This window comes from Podarcis erhardii (assembly GCF_964252035.2).
Source record: "Podarcis erhardii genome assembly, chromosome: 13".
NCBI classification, from domain to species: domain Eukaryota; kingdom Metazoa; phylum Chordata; class Lepidosauria; order Squamata; family Lacertidae; genus Podarcis; species Podarcis erhardii.
In genome coordinates, this window is record NC_138502.1 from 36162962 (window position 1) to 36181763 (window position 18802).

The 18802-nt window shown below is 44.6% G+C and overlaps 1 protein-coding gene across 2 annotated transcripts; it reads left to right on the top strand.

Moving 5' to 3' along the window:
• Nucleotides 1-4416: 4416 nt before the first annotated feature.
• Nucleotides 4417-18035, top strand: SNRNP70 (small nuclear ribonucleoprotein U1 subunit 70). Of its 2 annotated transcripts, XM_081838017.1 has the most exons (10): nucleotides 4417-4570; nucleotides 5814-5970; nucleotides 6109-6171; nucleotides 6402-6456; nucleotides 6655-6719; nucleotides 7964-8026; nucleotides 8297-8378; nucleotides 15260-15361; nucleotides 16432-16519; nucleotides 17084-18035. In XM_081838017.1, exons 2-10 carry the CDS (start codon nucleotides 5824-5826, stop codon nucleotides 17772-17774), a joined length of 1356 nt encoding a protein of 451 aa, XP_081694143.1. In that variant the 5' UTR covers nucleotides 4417-4570; nucleotides 5814-5823; the 3' UTR covers nucleotides 17775-18035. The 2 variants fall into 2 exon arrangements, with proteins under 2 accessions (XP_081694143.1, XP_081694142.1); XM_081838016.1 differs by lacking the exon at nucleotides 4417-4570 and having other exon boundaries at nucleotides 17120-18035.
• Nucleotides 18036-18802: the final 767 nt, after the last annotated feature.

The following is an 18802-nucleotide window of genomic DNA, read 5'->3' on the forward strand; positions in this document are numbered from 1 at the left end:
ACAAAGCTTCATCCTCAGTCTTCATTCCCTTTGTGTTCTTTCTAATTTCCTTGCTTTTTTCTCCCACAGTCCCTTGTGCATTGCTCTCTTGTTCTCAATATTTGACTGGCCTTTTCTTTGTCTTCCTTTAAGAACTGATTCAAAATGTCTCTCTCCCACATTTCCTTCTGGATATTCTATTTTATTTTTTCCAATTATTTTCCTTCCTACTGCTAGGTTCATAACTGTTCGGGATTTAACTCTTTTTTAAAAAAAAAAATGCTTTTCACTCAACAAATACAAAGGTTTCCCATTCTCTCCATTGCCCCTCTCCTTAAGACTGTGTATACAACATACACTTATGGCACATTTGAAGCAATAAACTGTCATTTATTAAAGGTGCTGGGAATTATAGCTCTGTGTGGGGTAAACTACAGTTTTCAGGGTTATTGGGGGTGGGAGATGTGCTGTAAATGTGCTTTAAATGTATGGTGCATACAAAATGGTCTCATGTGTTTTCGATTGTGAGTCAGCAAGCAGGAATCTGTTCATTTTATCCATGTACAACAGCCAGTATATTTTAGATGCATTTATCAATATTAAGCGGTGATGATGATGTATGCACCTCAAGCATTTTCCTCATGCTAGTGAGAGTATAAACATTCAGGTATTTTTGCTAGCCAGCTCCTCCAGACAACCTATTTATTGAGCATTCACCCTGATTTGTTTGCACAAAGCATACACGGGGCTCAGATTGTATCTGTTTCTTATTGAGCATTTATTCTGATTTGTTTGCCAGCGTGAGGGGTTTATATACGACATGTGTATTCAGCCTGCGTTCATCCTGATTTGCTTGCCAAGTGTGTTTGCACATCTTTCTACACTTTCCCCACACTTTTCAATGCATTTCCCTATCACTTTCCAAACTTCAAAAAGTCCGGTTCTTTTTAAAGAAAAAATTGGAAAATGGGAAACTGAGAAAAGCTGAAATTGGCAGTTTCGCTTATCCCTACTACTGGTGCTTAGTGCAAACTGAGAATGCATCCTGGGACAATGACTAGCTCTCTCCCATGGCTGCACTTGGCATGGAAGTTTGTTAGTGGCGTGCAAGGTATGTTTCGAGGATACTGCCACCATTACCGGTCTTCTAACTGAAGAGCCTGATAAACACTGAGGGAAGCCCAGGCTTTTCTGGAAGGAAGTTTGAAAGCCTCTGTCCCAGATAATGAAATACGTAGTAGCAGTGCAGGGTGGGATGAGCTAATCAGTAGCTTACTAATCGTAATAGTTACTCCAGCCAGCAAGGGATGGAAGAATCGATAAGTTTCGGTTCTGTCTAATTTCTAATTTTTCCAAACTAAAATTCAGTTCTCTACATTTTGCATTAAAAAAAATCCTCATCAAAATTCATCAGCATTTTGGCAATTTATTACATACACCAACAATACTGGACTTACATACTGATTATCAGCAGCAGCATTACAAATTTGGATGTTGTAATTACAGACTACATCTCCTTCCAGGAAAAATAACTTTTCTTTCTTTGTGAATGATGAACTGACTGCTGCTTAGACTTTGTGCTCTACCCTTTATGCTGTAGAAACAAAAGTTGATGTGAAAACTTGAATTTATTACAATGTACCATTGTATAATTACAATGTACCATTGTACCATTGACGGAAGGGGTGGGCAGGAGGGTTTGGGGGATCTTTACGTCTGTTCCTGTTATTGTTTGTTTTTCTTCTTATATTTAATTTTAAAAAATTAAAAAGCATCAGGATTTAGTGTGAATTTCTCATAGCAACACGTCTGTAAGTGGTTTTTAAGCTTCATCAGGAGAGCACAGGTCCCCCATTCCTGCAGTAAGAAAAAGGATTAAAGGCTTCTGGGTGTGTTTTACACACACAGCACCCCTTTCTCTGGTCTAAAGAATCTGGTCTGTTCTGCCCATCCAAGTTACACCACAGACTGCTGTGTTTCCTTAATTTGTAATGGTTGTGAGCACAATACCATCATCCATGAGGCTTCCAGTTGTCTTTGTGTTGTGCCCTTGCAATCACACCTATTTACATAGAACTGTAGCTCTTAGTATGCTGTGAGCCTTGACATTCAGCCCTTTTGCTCTGTGCAGTTTTAGGCCATGAGGGGAACAGGGTATCTGGAGCTGACACTTTCAAACTGTTTCTCTGCCCTGTTTATGGCCACACCTTTCACTGTACTGTGGATTGTTAAAACAGACAAGGGCTTAACTTGTTTTCAGAGTTCAATTTACATCCATATTGCAAGGAGAGCAGGTTCAGCATATCCCTTGGAGTCTTGAAAAGGATTGCTGCCCCACCATGGAGTAATGCCTAATTACTTTTATAATTTAGATACTCCATCATATAGCAGAGCTTTTGTGCTAGCTCGTCTAAATGCATTCCCCTCATATGTATTGTCTGGAAGGTTTCAAAAAATCTCCTTCCAGATCAGATTTTGTTCCTGTAATAAGAAAACACCAATACATCACATATTTTTGGATTGCCCACTTCTCAACACCCATCGCAGAGATCTCCTACCGACTCCCTTACAGCTCAAAATATTGATTTGCAAAGAGTCTATAATCCAATATTTCCTGAGGGATGATACTCTCAAAACTACCAAGATTGTTTTGGGGTACTTAGCCTAAATCTTCAAAGCTAAATCTAAAGTTGCCTGATTTATTCAATGGTGGTTATCTAGTCTTTTATATATTGTTTGTGTTTGGATTAGCAATGTATTTGGATGACCTTGTATGAATTTTATGATTTTACTGTTTTAACTTATGCCAAGAAAGGAAAGAAATCTTGAAAAGTTATGTATTACTGCTTTCTTTCACCTTACACAAGCAGGCAGATCTTCTCCTGATGAATATTTCTGAAACATTCACTATCTCACAGTGCCACCTGCTGCCAGTCAATGCACTTCAGATATATTCCTTTCTGCGAACTGCTGTGCAGTAATTGAGGTTCTGGTGAGCTGTTTTGGGAAGCTTTTAATGTTTGATTTTTATTTATTTTTGTATTTATTATTTTTGTATTTTTGTTGGATGCCACCCAGAATGACTGTGGCAGCCCAATCATATGGATGGGATATATAAAATTTATAAAATTTATGATTGTGATCGTTTCCCTTTCCTGTTATTGCTTTGGTTTGCCTGCTAGACACTATCCTACTCCCCCAAATGAAATTTGATCTGTCCTGTTCACTTACCCTAACTTGGGTTCACGTCTGTGTCTATGTGCATATATGTGCAGCTGCTGCCTTGTGTGGGCTTGTTGTGTGGTGATGTTGTGCTGTTAACATAGAATCATAGAATCTTAAGTGTTGGAAGGGACCCCTGGGGTCATCTAGCCCAACCCCCTGCAATGCAGGAACGAACATGGAATCTTTATTTTCATTTTGCAACATTGCAATGTAGTAAAGGTTGTTACTTACACTGGCACCATGAATATGATAGAAACTCCTGTCCCTGAGAACTGCTGGCGTAAAGACGCAAAGGTGGTGTCCATGGTTCTCCCTCTCCCCATTTTATCCTCACGGCGATCCTCTGAGGTAGGTTAGGCTGAGAGACTCAAGGTTATCCTGTGAGCTTCATGGCTCAAAAGTGGGGAAAGTCCAGCATTCGAACCATTATACTGGCTCCTAGGTACCATTATATTTAAAAAAAAAAAAAAGGTTTCTGGCCTTTGTAGAACCTGAGATATGAGGCAAAATGAACAGGTCCTATTCTTTTTTTTGTGAGAAACTAGACTGCTCCTCCCTTTAGTGTCGCTTTCTTCCCAAGACTGCACCTTAATCTAACTTTAACCACCCTACTTTAATCAGTGAACACTTTTTGCTATGTGGTCCTAACGGAAAAACAGCTTCTTGCACCAAATCTGAGGGTGGGGAAAGATTGCCCCTGCCCTCTGTATCCAACATGATCAGGAAAATCTGGGCGAAATGACCTCTAGCCGTCCTTCTGGCCAGAGCTAACCGACGGAACTCCCTTCCACGTGAGATTTACCACAGGCACGTTGACATGCGCCAGCAAGGGAAGCTTTCCTGCGCGCGGGTTTTTGTCGCGTCAGGAGGAAGGGTTCAAAGTAGCAAAATTCCACATGGACTTTGGAATGGGTTTTTGTTGGGGTGTTAAAACTCCAGAGAGGAGAAACATTCAAAATGTGCAGCTTCCCCTCTATAGCCCCGAGGCGATACACTCCAAACCTTCGCCCACCCTCGAACTGGCCTCAGCGCAGCCAATGCATAACATTTTATTCTTCTTAAGAGGACTACTTCCCTCGCCCTTCCCCCACCAGCAGCTCTCCTCAGTTTCTTCCAACCGTAAAACTCGAGCGGAGGGATCACCGCGTGTTTAAAAAAGCGGTAAAGAAGGACCGGCCGCGTAAGGATCTGGACATGCTGACTGGAGGAGGGAGGGCGGGACTGGTTGGTTGGTTGGATGTTGGAGGCTGAGCATGCGCAGAGGCAGCACGGACTAGGCCCAGCCTGAGGCGGCGGCGGCGGCGGGCGCCGAGGCATCTGAGGGAAAGAGCGCCCACGGCCCACCGCAGTGAAAGAGAGGCGGCGAGTACGTGAGGGAGCGTGGTCGCGGCCCAGGGACGGGGGGCAGTAACCGTGTGGGGGGGGGGCGCTGTGTGAGAGGAAGAAGTGGGGTTGTTGTGGTGTATTTCTACCCCCCCACACACGTTTGTCGCGCGCGTGTCTGTGTGCGGTTGGGCCAGAGGGGAGGGGCTTGGGAATAACGGGTGGTTTTTTAGGGGGGGGAGGTTAAAGGGCAGCGATTTTATGAAGGGGGGCAGAGAAGCAAAGGTTGATTACAAAAAAAGGAGGGAGAGGGGAGGCTGTGATTCTGGGTGAAGAGGGGGAGGGATCCAGGAGCCTCCTGGGATGATAATAATAATAACAGTAATAGTAATAACTGTGGTACTGTATTCACATCGTTCTCAAAGCACTGCACTTAAGTGCTGTGACTGCTTCTATTGCAGCCCTTCAAGGTAGGTCACCATATGGTTATTTCCCACCCCCTCCATAAGGCCACTTTCTGAGGCCTCTACCAATGCAGTATCGGGGGGGGGGGACAGGGGACGGGGAGGGCTAAGGTGGTGGAATGGACTGTACCACTTCAAACTGCAGGTGTGCGTATGTGTGCACTCACGTTCTTTCAATGCTCTCCTGCATTGTGAAAACGGAGATGCGAAGAGCTGTGCATTGTAGAGAGAGAGCGGTTTGGTCTGTAAAACTTGCTTGCTTGTTTTCACTCCTCGCAAGTGGTTTTTGTACGCAGGGGGAAGGGGCCCCAAGGAGCACCGGACAGTAATAAATTGCCCACTTGCACTGTGGAATGGTACAGTCCACTCTACCCCCTTCCCATCCACCCACCCATTTGCTGCATGTCTGGAGCAGGCCTCAGATCGGAGCAGATTCAAAACAGGACTTCCTGCTTTGAAGCAGTCTCTTAGCAGTGGCATTCTCTGGGTCTACTTACTCCCAGATGCGTGTGTATAGCATTGCAACACTACTCTCTGCTGCACCAGCTGATAAGAGAGGTGTAGTATAGGGAGGAGGGAGCCTGAGAGATATTGGGTTGAGCTTAGTATGATTTACTTCTGAGCAAATGGACATAGGATTGTACTATAAGTCCAGCTTCCAACGTTTGATGTTCAGAAGTGTTTTGTTGTTTTAACTGATTTGTGCAAGGATGTAGATTACTAACAGTTCTTGTGCCATATTAAGAACTTCTTAGGGAATGTTTGCACCAGCTGTCTTTATCCTGTTCTCAAACTGTCTGTTCTTTTTCTTATGTGTGGCAGGTTTTCCAAGATGACGCAATTCCTGCCCCCGAATTTGTTGGCGCTATTTGCCCCCCGTGATCCTATACCCTACCTACCTCCTCTGGAGAAACTACCCCATGAGAAGCACCATAATCAGCCCTACAGTGGCATTGCCCCCTACATTCGAGAATTTGAGGTAAGTACTTTTAAGAATTGGCCTGATTTGTAATTTGTTAGAACGTTGGCTAGTGCCTGCAGAATTTGGCTGTTGCAAGAGCAGCTTTTATTTTTCAACACTTTGTCCTTTATTAAAAATGAGCTCTTTCTCTTACAGGACCCACGTGATGCTCCTCCACCTACCCGCGCAGAGACGCGTGAGGAACGAATGGAACGGAAGGTATGTACAGGGCATAGCAATTTGTGGGTTATTGCAACAGTAACTCTGATCCAGGATTCCTAGATTACATGGGGGAATGCCGCAGGTTCCACCCTTGACTGTTTGTTGGTAGCTTTCTTCCTTAGAAGCTGAGGTTTGTGGGTCCCTATTGCTTTCAAAGGGATGTATTTCTTCAGGTAGTTAATCTGAACTGGAAGGTAATATTCTGCCCTTGACACCTTTCCTTGCAGAGGCGAGAGAAGATTGAGCGCCGGCAACAAGAGGTTGAGACTGAGCTGAAGATGTGTAAGTCAGGGAGAGGAGCAATGGGGGAAGGAATGAACTTTGTGAAAGTCTCACCACTTTTGGTCTTTAACCATGAATGAATTCAATGTTTCATTGATTCTTCTTAAGATGGGCCTAATGTTCACATGTGTGAAAGAACAAATGACCCCCCCCTTTTCCTTCATTTCTTATCCGTTACCTTATTCTTTTTCCAATCAGGGGACCCTCACAATGATCCCAATGCTCAAGGAGATGCCTTCAAGACTCTCTTTGTGGCCAGAGTTGTAAGTTACCTTCTTCCTTCTGCCAACACTTTGTTTAAAATAAATTGCGAATGTCCTTACCAGTAGGAGAGGAGAGGTTAGTTTACAGATGGAAACAAACAGCTGCTTTAACAGTTTCCACCATTGCCAACAGTACTTTCCTATGTAAATAAACTTATAAAAACCAGGGTTAAAAATTATGGCACAGCTTTTAAGGTGGTGTTAAAAGTACGGAAAGAGCACAAAGAACCCCTCATGCCAGGGATCTCCCCATTCATCCCGATACAAGGTCATTCTGATTTTCTTGAGAGAAACAGGTCATTTCTGAATCACAGAAACGGGCTAAGCTTCATAAACTATTGGAATTTTACATGGGAATGTGGCTCTAGGGAGCAGTGGAAGCATTAACTACACCATCCCAACATTGTGCGGCTTTCATGGTAGCAAGTAGGATCACTTTTAGATTGCCCCACATTATGGGACAAGCAACCAGAGACCTGGGTCAGTATGAGAAGATAATTTTAGAAGTAAATGACAAAGATGTAAAGGGCTAGTTTCCAGTTTGCATTAGTTCTTAATACAATGGACATGCAATCACCTGAAGAGTTAAGAAAAGTCTGGGAAATGGGACTGGGACAACACAAAAATGATAATTAACTCCCTTAGGACTTTCTTACTTTCACAACAATGCATCAGCATTATGTTGTAGAGGTTTTAAGACAAAGGGTATTTCAAACACATGTGGTGGACGTGTCATAAGGGATGAGATATTTGAGGAAATTTTCAAAACAACTAGGCTAACAAATTATGAAATCCCCAGAAATAAATATTGCATTTGTTTTTAAATAATAATAATGATGGTCTGAAAATTAGGACCTTAATTTGATGAGGGCAGTGATTGCAACAAATTGTGGAAGAATCTGGAGCTACAATGAATCGTTGGAATTCAAATAGTCTGGCTGAAAAGCTATGCAGATTGGTAAAGTTTTATTTCATACACATATAAATGAAAAAATAACAGAAGGGTTCCCAGGGTATTTCAGAAATTGTGCATATTGTGTAGCATGTGGTCTGCATCAAATATAATATTGCTCTTTGAGGGGGGAAAATGGGTTCTCTTCTGCAAACCTTTAACTGCTTCTGTGATCTTTTGCCTGTCAGTTTGTTTATATCCTTTAAGTCATATCTGCAAAACAAACAAAAACAACTCTACCAGTTATAACCTCTATGTCTGCTCCTTATTTGACTTCCCATTTTCCTTGCAGAACTATGACACAACAGAATCCAAGCTGAGGCGGGAGTTTGAAGTTTATGGCCCTATCAAAAGAGTAAGTAGAAAGGAATTTCTAGGCTTCATTCACACAAAATGTAATGTAGGCATTGGAATCTGGAGCTTCCTGTATCACTTAACTATCTTTTTTTGCAGAAATGCCCCTTTAATTACACCATAGCAGGCATGGTCAGCCAAGAAGCCGAGAGTTGAATGTGTACTGATCATGGGGTTTTATAAGGAGATGGACTTCATTTGGGTCCTAAGAAGGTATTAGGGCTATACATTTAACCAGTTAACCCTTGCTGCCACTTCAATTCCATTCCAGATCTACATGGTGTACAATAAGCACTCCGGCAAGCCACGTGGCTACGCCTTCATTGAATACGAACATGAACGTGACATGCACTGTAAGTACAATAGTTTTCTGGGATGTTTTTATGATTTGTGTGTTTTGTCTTTTTATTAATTAGTTTTTCAATTACAAAAGCATGTTTTTTCAAAGCCCTTGAGTTATTTGAGGGCTTGGGCTCCCCCCAACAGGTAAGTACAGAGTGGGGGAGCCCGGCTTGGTTTGGCAAGCACCCAAGTTCCGTTAATCTGGCCCTGTTGGGTTTCCAAGTGAGGACCCTTCCAGTCATACCAATAATAGAAAGTGAGGGGGAGGCAGGGGAGAGAATCCTTCCATTCACATCAACAGTAGAATCCAGAAGGGAGGAAGTTTTACCCTCTTCTCCCTATATATTTTGTCATTCATGTAGGGTTTGGACTTGGGAATCTCAGTATTACTCTAGGTAGGCTTGCTCTCTTTCGAGAGCGTTACTTCCATCTCTTTGTCTAGTTCTGAAAAAAGAAATTAACGTAGCTGGGGTGCTGCAAATGCAATGTGTGTGTGTGTGTGTGTGTGTGTGCGTGTGTATGCTAAAGTAACAGGCAACAGTTCAACAGCTCTCATCTTTACCCCTCAAGATTCCCTTGTGTTGGGGGGAACCCTGTAGACCGAGGGTGGGCAATTAACTAGTCATGCCAGCAGGCTGGAGTTCTTGCTTGCATTGCAGAACCCAGCAGGGTCATAAAGGCTGCCCCCACACACTGAACTGTTGCCCATCTCCTTTCTGTTAATTTTTTTTAAAGAGGGAGAATGAATGCTGTGAAGAAGTAGTTCTTCTAAAGCAAGTGTAACTTTGACCTGTAGCTGTGTTTTGAAAAGATGCTGTTGTTGAGAGGCGTGTTGTGAGCGGGGTGTATTAATTCTGTGTTCTTATTGTCACTGCAGCCACCTTTCTGATGGCTATTGCCACTGCTGGCTTGCAGCTGATCCTTATGCTTCCCCTTTACAACATCTCATTGTATGGTTGGTATAAGGGTTTGTATAATTGGTAAGAAACCGCAGTACCCAACACACTTCTATACACAAGCCAGGTCAAAGGCAGATGCTAGGTGACATGACTTAGTGTGGAGGTGGGGTGGAGGGAAGGAAGGAAGAGGAATGTGTTTCTCTTCTGGCTTCTGCGCTGTTCTCTTGCTGTGTGGAAGGAGAAGGAGAAATGGGTTCCTTATGCTTGGTTGTTGTCCTTATATTTTGCAGCATAAATATAATGGGGAGGGAGGGAAGAATAATAATAGGTCAGCCCTCTCCAGTAGGGCTCAAATATCCTGAGTGAACCCTCCCTCTCCAAGACACACATGTGCTGTTTTACGCTCTGCAGTCTGTGAGGCTGGATTGGCAATCATTAAACAACGCAGGCAGAAACAGTTGGCGAGTGAGAATTTTTTCAAAAATATCATTTTATTATGTTTGCCCCAAGTAGGTAGGGGCTCCTCAGTCCTTTTCAGACTGGCTAGATCAAAATGCTTCCTCTCAATCATTAACACACATAAGAAAGCATCACAGTATTTGAGGTCACTTTCTGAAATCACCATGAGAATGTTAATCTTTCCACTTTTAATCACTGCTTACATTAATAGCGTAGACACAAGAGATGGTAATATCTGATGCTAATACGAGGCTCCCAAATATCCTGACAGACCTGGGTTAGATTGTGTTAGTGCTCTTTGGAAAGGACTGGGCTCTGTTAGTCCTCTTTGGAAAGGTGGGGAAACCCCAGACTACATCATTCTTAAACATTCTAGCTTAAATAAAAGCAAGTTGCAGCATATTAAGGTAGCTTTGTAATTTAGCACTTGCCTGATGTTTGTGGCCAGTGACAATTGCCCAAAGAAGCACCTCCAGTGCCAGAGGGATAGAGCCACTCACATATAAGCTCCATTATTCTATCTTGAAAACAAGGTAGCATCATAAAGCATGTGTACCTGGCTGTCTTCTCACTTTACTTGGACAGACACCCGGACTAGGTGCCTGGGCAGTGGAGTGACTGGTAGCAGTGAGAGTGGTATTGGTAAGCTTAGGAATGAATGGGAAGCCATCCTCTGAACAATTATTTGCACAGCTGTATTAGGGGAGAGCAAACATATATATCAACTACCACTTAAGTCAGTTCTTGAATTTAAGAGTTTTAACAGATTGTACATTTGTGGAATGGAGGATTCTTCCCAGTTATTAGGTCACATGAATCAGATTGAGACACACGGGGCCTTACATTTTAAATCTTTTGGCTTTGCTGCTTTATCTCTAGGTACAGTGGTGCCCCGCAAGACGAACGCCTCGCAAGACGGAAAACCCGCTAGACGAAAGGGTTTTCCGTTTTGGAGGCGCTTCGCAAAACAAATTTCCCTATGGGCTTGCTTCGCAAGACGAAAATGTCTTGCGAGTTCCTGCGGGTTCCCCCCCCCCTTTTTCTAAGCCGCTAAGCCGCTTATCAGCTGATCCGCTAAGCCGCTAATAGCGCTAATCCGCTAAGCTGTCAATGGGCTTGCTTCGCAAGACGAAAAAACCGCTAGACGAAGAGACTCGCGGAACGGATTAATTTCGTCTTGCGAGGCACCACTGTACAGAAATTGCATTGACTAACAATATTTTACCATGAGCCACTGCAACTTGCCCTGGCCAAACTTGGAGGCAAATATCTTTTGATGCTCCTGTTAATGTACATAATCCCTGAGTAGGCTGATGTGTGTTTCTTAGGAGGGAGTGTATTTTTATGCCTGTGCTCTTCGATTGATAGGAACCAGGACTGAGGATATTTGAGCTCTGCTTTTAGTTAGGAAGCTGATGGGTGGTTGGGTAGTTAGCAAGAGTGGGAGCACAAAGCTATGTAGAGTAATTCCTCTGGCTACCCTTGCAGGGCTTGCCAAGGCCGTAATGGGACCTGCAAAGTGGGACACGGTTGGGATGTCTGTCTCAACAGAGGTTCTAAATCGTTGATCCCCCAATGTGGGTTTTAACATGCAAGCAGGCAACTATACCACTGTTGCTGGGTTCCTAATTATTGCTAGAGAAGGCAGTTCAGATACATCACACATACCTTGCTGTTCTTTCTTGTTATCTTCTTTTCTGTCTGGCTCCTTTAGCTTAGATCTTTCAATTGTGTAGTATTTGGAGCCCTCAACCCTGCCTAATGCACGCTATAGCTAGGAATGCCAAGGTGGGGGGAGGCTTGGTAAAATTCAGGACTTAAACCTGAAAAGGACCATCCTGTTGCCTCCCAGTATTTACTTTGGAAGGATGTGTTCCGTCAGAGGCCTTTAAGCTTTGGAGTATTGAAACTTAATAAGGATTTAGATGGGGCCCTTCAGCTTGCCATTGTCTGCAAGGCAAGATCTAGAATGTCAAAGGCAGCAGTATATCGCTAAATAGCAAACCATAAAGGCCAACGTGCACGTACTGTCCACCTCTGCTTTGCTTCGGGGCACTGTTGACAAGGTTGGGAAGTTAATTAAACAAAGAAAAACCCACCTTTGCCCTTGAAACTTAACTGCTGACCTCTGAATCCTAGGGGGAAAGCGGTAAGTGCTGCCCTTGGATCTATTAAAGAACAGGAAAAAACAAGAGTGCCTGTGAGTTTAGTATTGGAGCTATAAACTGCTTAGTGTGCTGATTAACAGGTGTTCGCTGTTGGCTCCTTGAGGGACTTGGTAAATTCTGAAAGCTCCCTCCCCAGCATTGCGATTATGTGTCTCCAGCAATCCAGAGCAGAGTGTTACTTTGCCAAATTCTGATAAGTAAGTGCTACTTACAGAGAGTCTCATACTCATCTTTTACATAGTAATCTTGTCACAAGATGGAGGGATTCCTTATACATTCTTCTCTGTTGATTTGTTCTCATAAAGGTGTGCCCTTATAAAAAGGATGAGAGAGGTACAGTGAATGGAAATGCACACCCTGCGTGTCCTTGCCTCTTTTTAATTGTGCAAGCACATGAAAGCATGAAGAATTATTAGGAATCTCTTTGTGGTGAGATTTCTGTATGAAAAAACGAATTCACCAATTTATCCAGAGTAACGTGTGAACTGGCCTCTCCTAGAGAGAAAAGTTTGAAGGTCTAACTTGGCATTGAAAAGCTTTGAAAACCCAGGGCTTGGTCATTGATGGGATACCAGAAAGGGCTTGAAATAGTAACTTTTCAGGCCTAACTGTAATGTGACATCAGAGCTGTTCTAGGTGAGCTTCCCCAACATATCAGCTGCTGCTGCTCAAAGCCCTTGAACGCCCTGAGAAAAGCTTGGGGATTTTTATGCTAGGGCCATTGTGCTTAATTATAAAACGTCCCAGGAAGGTAAGATGCAATGCAGAGGGTGGTTTCAGGTAAGCAATCTGGGACTCGCCCAACCATGGACTGACCTCTTCACTGGAGAAAAGGCCCATCTTCGTCTCCCATCTTCAATAAAATGGTGGTGAATATGGGGGGCAGGGACGCTGCTCCTTGCTGACTTTGGTCCACTGGCTGCCCATTTTGGAAATGAGCCATGAGGCTAACTTGGAGACTCAATTTGTAGGGGGTGGCGGTCTGTCATTGTGCCCCAAGACTGTGACTGGCTTCTGATTCTCAGGGCTTCGAGGCCCAGGATGACATCTTTGCCATTGGTCATTGGACAAAGCCTGACTTGACGATGAAGATCTTGTCAAGCTCCACCTTCCACAGCTTTCTCTAGTAGCTGAACAATCTCCACTTTTTGTTCTGATTTTTTAAATGAAGGTTAGGGGGATGGCAGACCGTTGGAAAATACATCCTCCTTCAAAGAAACCGATTTTTGGACTTAAAAAAAAATCAGAGCTTTTCTGCTGTGTACTGTTGCATCAGGATTTAGAACAGGTGAAATCAGAACAGGTGAAAATGTTTTGTGCCATAATAAGTTAGAGCCAGTACTTTTTCTTTATTTCACGGAACCTTCTGCTTGAAATGGAGAGCTTCCAAGTCTTTTTTTCTGAAGTAATATTTTCCCATTAAATGTATGTACATCAGAAGATTTTTGCCATTTGTTTCTATAAGAAGGGAATTTCAACCCTTTTTTTCCAGTTACGTATATGAGAACATCCTCCTTGAGCATATATGCATGAGTGAGGAAGGGGAAAATCCTATTTACCCACATCGAAGAGAGAGATTATCTCTTATCTTTTTTATGTGCATGCTTAAGGATAATGTGTTTATTTTTTCTCTAATGCAGTTTATGCACATGGTTAGCTTTAAACCATTATAGTTAATTTTTTGTGCTTCTCAACAAAATACAGCCCCAGCATTTTTATCTAAAAATAACTGTACACACATTCCCCTACTCTTTTGAACTGTGCATGTTCAGTAAAACTAAAATTTCATTCCTGAAAGTGTCCCCAAAAAGACATACAGTCAACTATCTTGCTCTATTTTTTAAAAGATACCCAGCACTTTGATAACTGATAATAAACAATAGCAACATTTGGCTCTCTGAATTTGGTGATGGGCATGTTTTTAAAAGGGAATACTTCAGAAATTTGTGGATTGAAGTCCTCTGGTAGTGTCTAGAGCTGCTTCACTGACCATGGGACCTACTGCCCACGCCTGCATTATTGACCACATATAGGTGCCTTTAGTATATTTGAGGAGTGGTGGCGCGTGGGAGCCACAAAGCTTGCAAGCACCCCTTAAGGCATAAACTATCTTCAAGCTCTTTAGAGTTTTGTGTAGTTTTGGGGAGTGGGGTGAGGCTGGGGGGACTGGGGAGGGGCTGGCAAGGGTGGGGTGGGATCTGAGTGTCCGACTTCCGCTGCTGAGACAGGTAAGGCAGGGAAGGTCGGCTCAGCAGCTAAAATGCAAAACCCAAAATACCGCCCCAGCCGGGGGCTCCCGGGCAGGGGGGAGCTGCGCCTCGGGCCCCAGCGCTAGCAGCCCGATGCAGTGAGTTTGAGGAGTTAAAAGTTGCAATGGTTTTGTAAGTAGTTTCTCCAGGTAAATGCTTTTATTTCCTTTTTACTTGTTAGCTGTGCTCGCCCACCCTTCCTTTAGCAAGTGGCTTGAGAACATTTCCTCTCCCCTTAAAGTCGTCCTAGAGATTTGCAGTGGGTTTGAAAGCGGCATGGGTGAGGGTGGGGGGCGGAATAGTGGGTTAAAGTGGGCTGGGAGTGTTGAGCCAGTTGAGCGAGGGTGCCAGCCAGTTCCCTGAGTGTTTTTCCTTGTGCGTACTACCCTCTTCCTTCCCCACCAGACCTTTCACTCCCCTGTAACCTAGAAAGCATTTCTATATCCCTCTTCCCCCCTCCCCTTCACCTGTTTGCCCCCCCCCCATTTATTTTTATTTATTTATTTTGATGGCAGGAACTCTTGCTTTTGGGTTGGGTTTGGGGGCATGGCCAATCTTGGGACTGGCTGGCTGGGGGTACAAATAAGCAGCAGAGCCTGGCCCACTCTGAGGTTTGCCGGGAGGGCTGGGGTGGAGGGCTTGCTTGTCTGTACCCAGCCTTTTTCCTTCTGGGCAAGTGATGTATGTAGCGTGAGTCTTGACTGCTCAATAACCTTCCTTCTTTTTGCAGCAGAGGCCAGGGGGCTACATTGTGAGGTGGTGCTGGGGATTGCTCCACAACTCTGGGGCAGCTGTGGTCAGGCAGCCCATAAAGTTTACTTGCCGGTTGTGTCCCCCACCCCACCCCACCCCATTCCCACAATGATGTGGATTTTGCCCAGCTACTTTAATCAAGGCAAGCTCTTGTGTTCAGGACAAGCTTTGAGGTAACGCTTCCCAAGCAGATGTGGAGCAATCCCTCGCCCGGGGCAGCGGGGCCAATGGGAGCCTCCTTCAGAATCCTTTGTGTTTGGTATATGTCTTTGGGGGCGGGTGGGCTTGTTGATGTGCAGTCCGGATAATGGCAGTTCCCTTTGCCCTCCCCTCCCCCCTGGATACCCCTCCTAATCTGTTGCAGCGGCTTACAAGCACGCCGATGGGAAAAAAATAGATGGCAGGCGGGTGCTGGTGGACGTAGAGAGAGGCCGCACGGTGAAGGGATGGCGCCCACGCAGGCTTGGTAAGTGTGTGCAGAGAGCTATACCATGCTTGCTGCCAGTTTTTCTGCCCCACCCTTGTCCCCGATAGTTGCAAGCCCCAAGAAGTCTTGGCGGGGGGGGGGGTGAGGGGCAGACATCAGTGCTGCTAGACTGCTGCATTCTGGCCACCAAGGATGTTGACATTTAGTAAGTGGAGATCTAGAAGACAAACTGAGGGAACTAAATATGTCCAGCCCAGAAAGAAGGAAAATGAAACATAGGGAGTTGTGTACTTAAAGTGGCTATTCCCTATGTTTTTTGAGGGTGGGCCAAGACTGGTTAGGTCTTAACTAGAGGAAAGTAGACTTGAGTTAAACGTTTCTTTGAAAACCTGCTTACATGTGGGAGCTGTTTGCCAGTGGAGAAATGCTTTTGAAAGGTAGAGAAATCCCCTGTGCTTGAGAAGTTTTCAAAATAATGCTGGATAGGCATCTGTTGATGTTTTCTCTGAAGGTTGTTGTGTTGGGCCAGAGGTACTTGTCAACTCTTAGTCAGTTTCTGGAAAGATGAACATGAACCGTTCCAAGGTGCTTTCATCCTTCCTTCTGATCCCTCCATTTGGCAAGGTCTGCTTTCTGTATGTTTTTTGCGAGGCAGGAGAAATTGTTCTCACTGCATATGTGGCTCAGAAACCAGGAGAGATCCTTTCCCTCCCTCTGGTTTCAAAGGAGTTCAATTTAAACAAGATATATTAGAACAAGAACAGCACACACTGGGCATGCAAGTCTGAAGGACGATGTTTCTTCCAGCCCTGGCCTTCTAACTGTGAACAAGCTTGGAAAGACCCAACATTGTCAGTGTGATGTAGTGGTTAAGAGCAGTAGACTCGTAATCTGGTGAACCGGGTTCGCGTCTCTGCTTCTCCACATGCAGCTGCTGGGTGATCTTGGGCTAGTCACACTTCTCTGAAGTCTCTCAGCCCCACTCACCTCACAGAGTGTTTGTTGTAGGGGAGGAAGGGAAGGGAGAATGTTAGCTGCTTTGAGACTCCTTTGAGTAGTGATAAAGCGGATATCAAATCCAAACTCTTCTTCTTTCCCCTCCTTTGCAGGTGGTGGTCTCGGTGGCACCCGGCGAGGAGGTGCTGACGTCAACATCAGACATTCAGGCCGGGATGACACCTCCCGATACGATGAAAGGTGAGTTGAGTTGCATAAAGTAGAACAGAGTGGTATCACTGCCATTCTCCCTCTCCCCTCAAAAAGTTATACTGTTGTAGGAATTTCATTTCTAATACAAGAGAATGATTGGTGGCAGCTCCCATTCAAAGTATTACTTAGCACCAACTGTGTGCTAAATGTACAGAAGGCTTACAGGCTTAAAGTCAAAAGCAAATATCCTAGCGTTTAAAATTAGAACATTTCTCAATTGCAGCCAGACCCTCCTCTTGTATCTCTTAAAAATTAAATACACACAAAATGGGACAGATTTGAATAGATTTGTATAATTTGTCTCAACCTCCACCCCCCTTGATTGTAAAGATAAGGGTATTAAACCAGATTCTGTGATTAAGGTAGTTTGGATTGCAAGCTTTTATTGTGTGTTGCTTTTTTATAATGCTGGACCATGGAAGGCATGACAGTTAAACCGGTTTGTAGTGCAGATGTGTCCTTGTATAGATGCCATGTTCAGTCATGGGTTTCCTCTTGTTTTGTACAGTGCCAAAGTAGTAGTTAAAGACAATTACTTGACATTTGAGAAAGTACATTCTGTCCCCTCATCACCACCCCGGCTCACAGGGATCGAGACCGCGAACGGGAGCGGGATCGCCGAGACCGCAGCCGAGACCGAGACAAAGAGCGGGAACGCCGTCGCAGCCGATCCCGGGAGCGCCGGCGGCGGACGCGGAGCCGAGAGAAAGATGAGCGGAAGCGCAGCCGGGAGCGCAGCAAGGATAAAGACCGGGAGCGCAAGCGCCGCAGCCGTTCCAGGGATCGCAAGCGGGACCGGGACCGGGATAGAGACAAGAAGGAAGAGCTGCCAGAAGTGGCTGAGGCCCCGCCTGATGAGGCCACCCTTGGCGAGATGGGCGTAGATGGGCTGGAGGTGAAGCCCGAAGTGGGGGAAGAGAAGGGCAGGGACAGAGATAGGGACAGGGACAGGGATAGAGAGAGGGATCGGCGGCGCAGCCATCGCGACAAAGACAGAGACAGGGATCGTGACAGAGAGCGTCGTCGTGATAGGGACAGAGACAGGGACCGTGACAGGGAGCACAAGCGGGAGCGGGGGGAGCGGGGAGGGGAGAAACGGGAAGAGAGGGGGCAGGACAATGGCATGGGAGAGGCCTTGGAAGAAACCAGCCAGGATATGTTCCTGGACCAAGAATCCATGCAGTCAGCTGATGGCTATTTGTCCACTGAGAATGGATATATGATGGAGCCCCCAATGGAGTGATGAATGGAGACGCTTCTGTGCCCCGTGTGGTCCAGTCAGGTGAGGCTTTTGTCTCCCGGGCTGCCTAACCAATGAGGCCCCATCAGCCAGTTGATGTAATTGATTTTAACTGGTTTTGTTTAGAAGGGTAAGTCTGTTTCAGTTCTGCCTGTCCTACCCCATTTCTTCTTAACATGTAACCTTCCACGGATCCCTTGTGTATTTGGATATTTTTCTTTAAACAAGAATAAAGTGGTGTTAATGTTTTCTTCTCCATGTGAAGTGTGTCTGGAACTGACATGTTTAAAGAGAGGCTCTGCTGGATTCCAGGTTGTCGGCGGCTCAGAGATCCACAAAGAAGGTCTTGGTTATATGTCAAACGCATTACTGTTGCTGGAACCTTTACTGGTAACGGAGTAATGATTCAGCTTTTTGCTTGCAGTGAAAAGTAAGGGGGAAGCAGCAGAAGTTGGAAATGAACCGAAAGACAGTGATTACTTCATTCTGTGAATTCAGTTATAGGAGTGGTATAACAGGAAGATAGTGACCAAATGCTAAAAATAGGTTAGGAGGAAATATTTCAAAAGGGACTGGTGAAAAAGGCAGGCAGGGTTCATCCCTGCACTGAAATTAAGCTCAAGTTTATTTAGACTTTGCCTAATGAGGGCATCTGTGAGGAAGGTACTCTATGAAGTTTAGGTTTTGTCGTGGATAAAAGCCAAGGATTGGGAGAATTTAATTTGGAGCCCAGCAATAGGAAGAAAGTCTAGGTCCAGTGTTGTCAAGGCTGTATATTTTCTACTGAAAGAAACTAGTTCTGTGTCCAAGTAATCCAGATTTTGCACTAAGAAAAGTTGACTGTCACAATTTGTATGTTCAGAAGTATGCATTTTAAAATTATTTTTAATAATTTATTCTAAGTGATAGCCAAGGGCGGGGACAAGATTTACACCTGCAACTCACTGGGCATGTTTTAGCCAGCCCTCTTGTCTTTCAGGATCTTTGCCAGTACAGTGGTACCTCGGGTTACAGACGCTTCAGGTTACAGA

Excerpts from the sequence above, each read along its gene's own strand:
- SNRNP70 (XM_081838017.1), top strand. The coding sequence starts at position 5,824 with ATGACGCAATTCCTGCCCCCGAATTTGTTGGCGCTATTTGCCCCCCGT. Across the intron at positions 6,457-6,654 it reads TGAGACTGAGCTGAAGATGT|GGGACCCTCACAATGATCCC; the intron begins GTAAGTCAGGGA and ends TTTTCCAATCAG. Across the intron at positions 16,520-17,083 it reads ACCTCCCGATACGATGAAAG|TACATTCTGTCCCCTCATCA; the intron begins GTGAGTTGAGTT and ends CATTTGAGAAAG.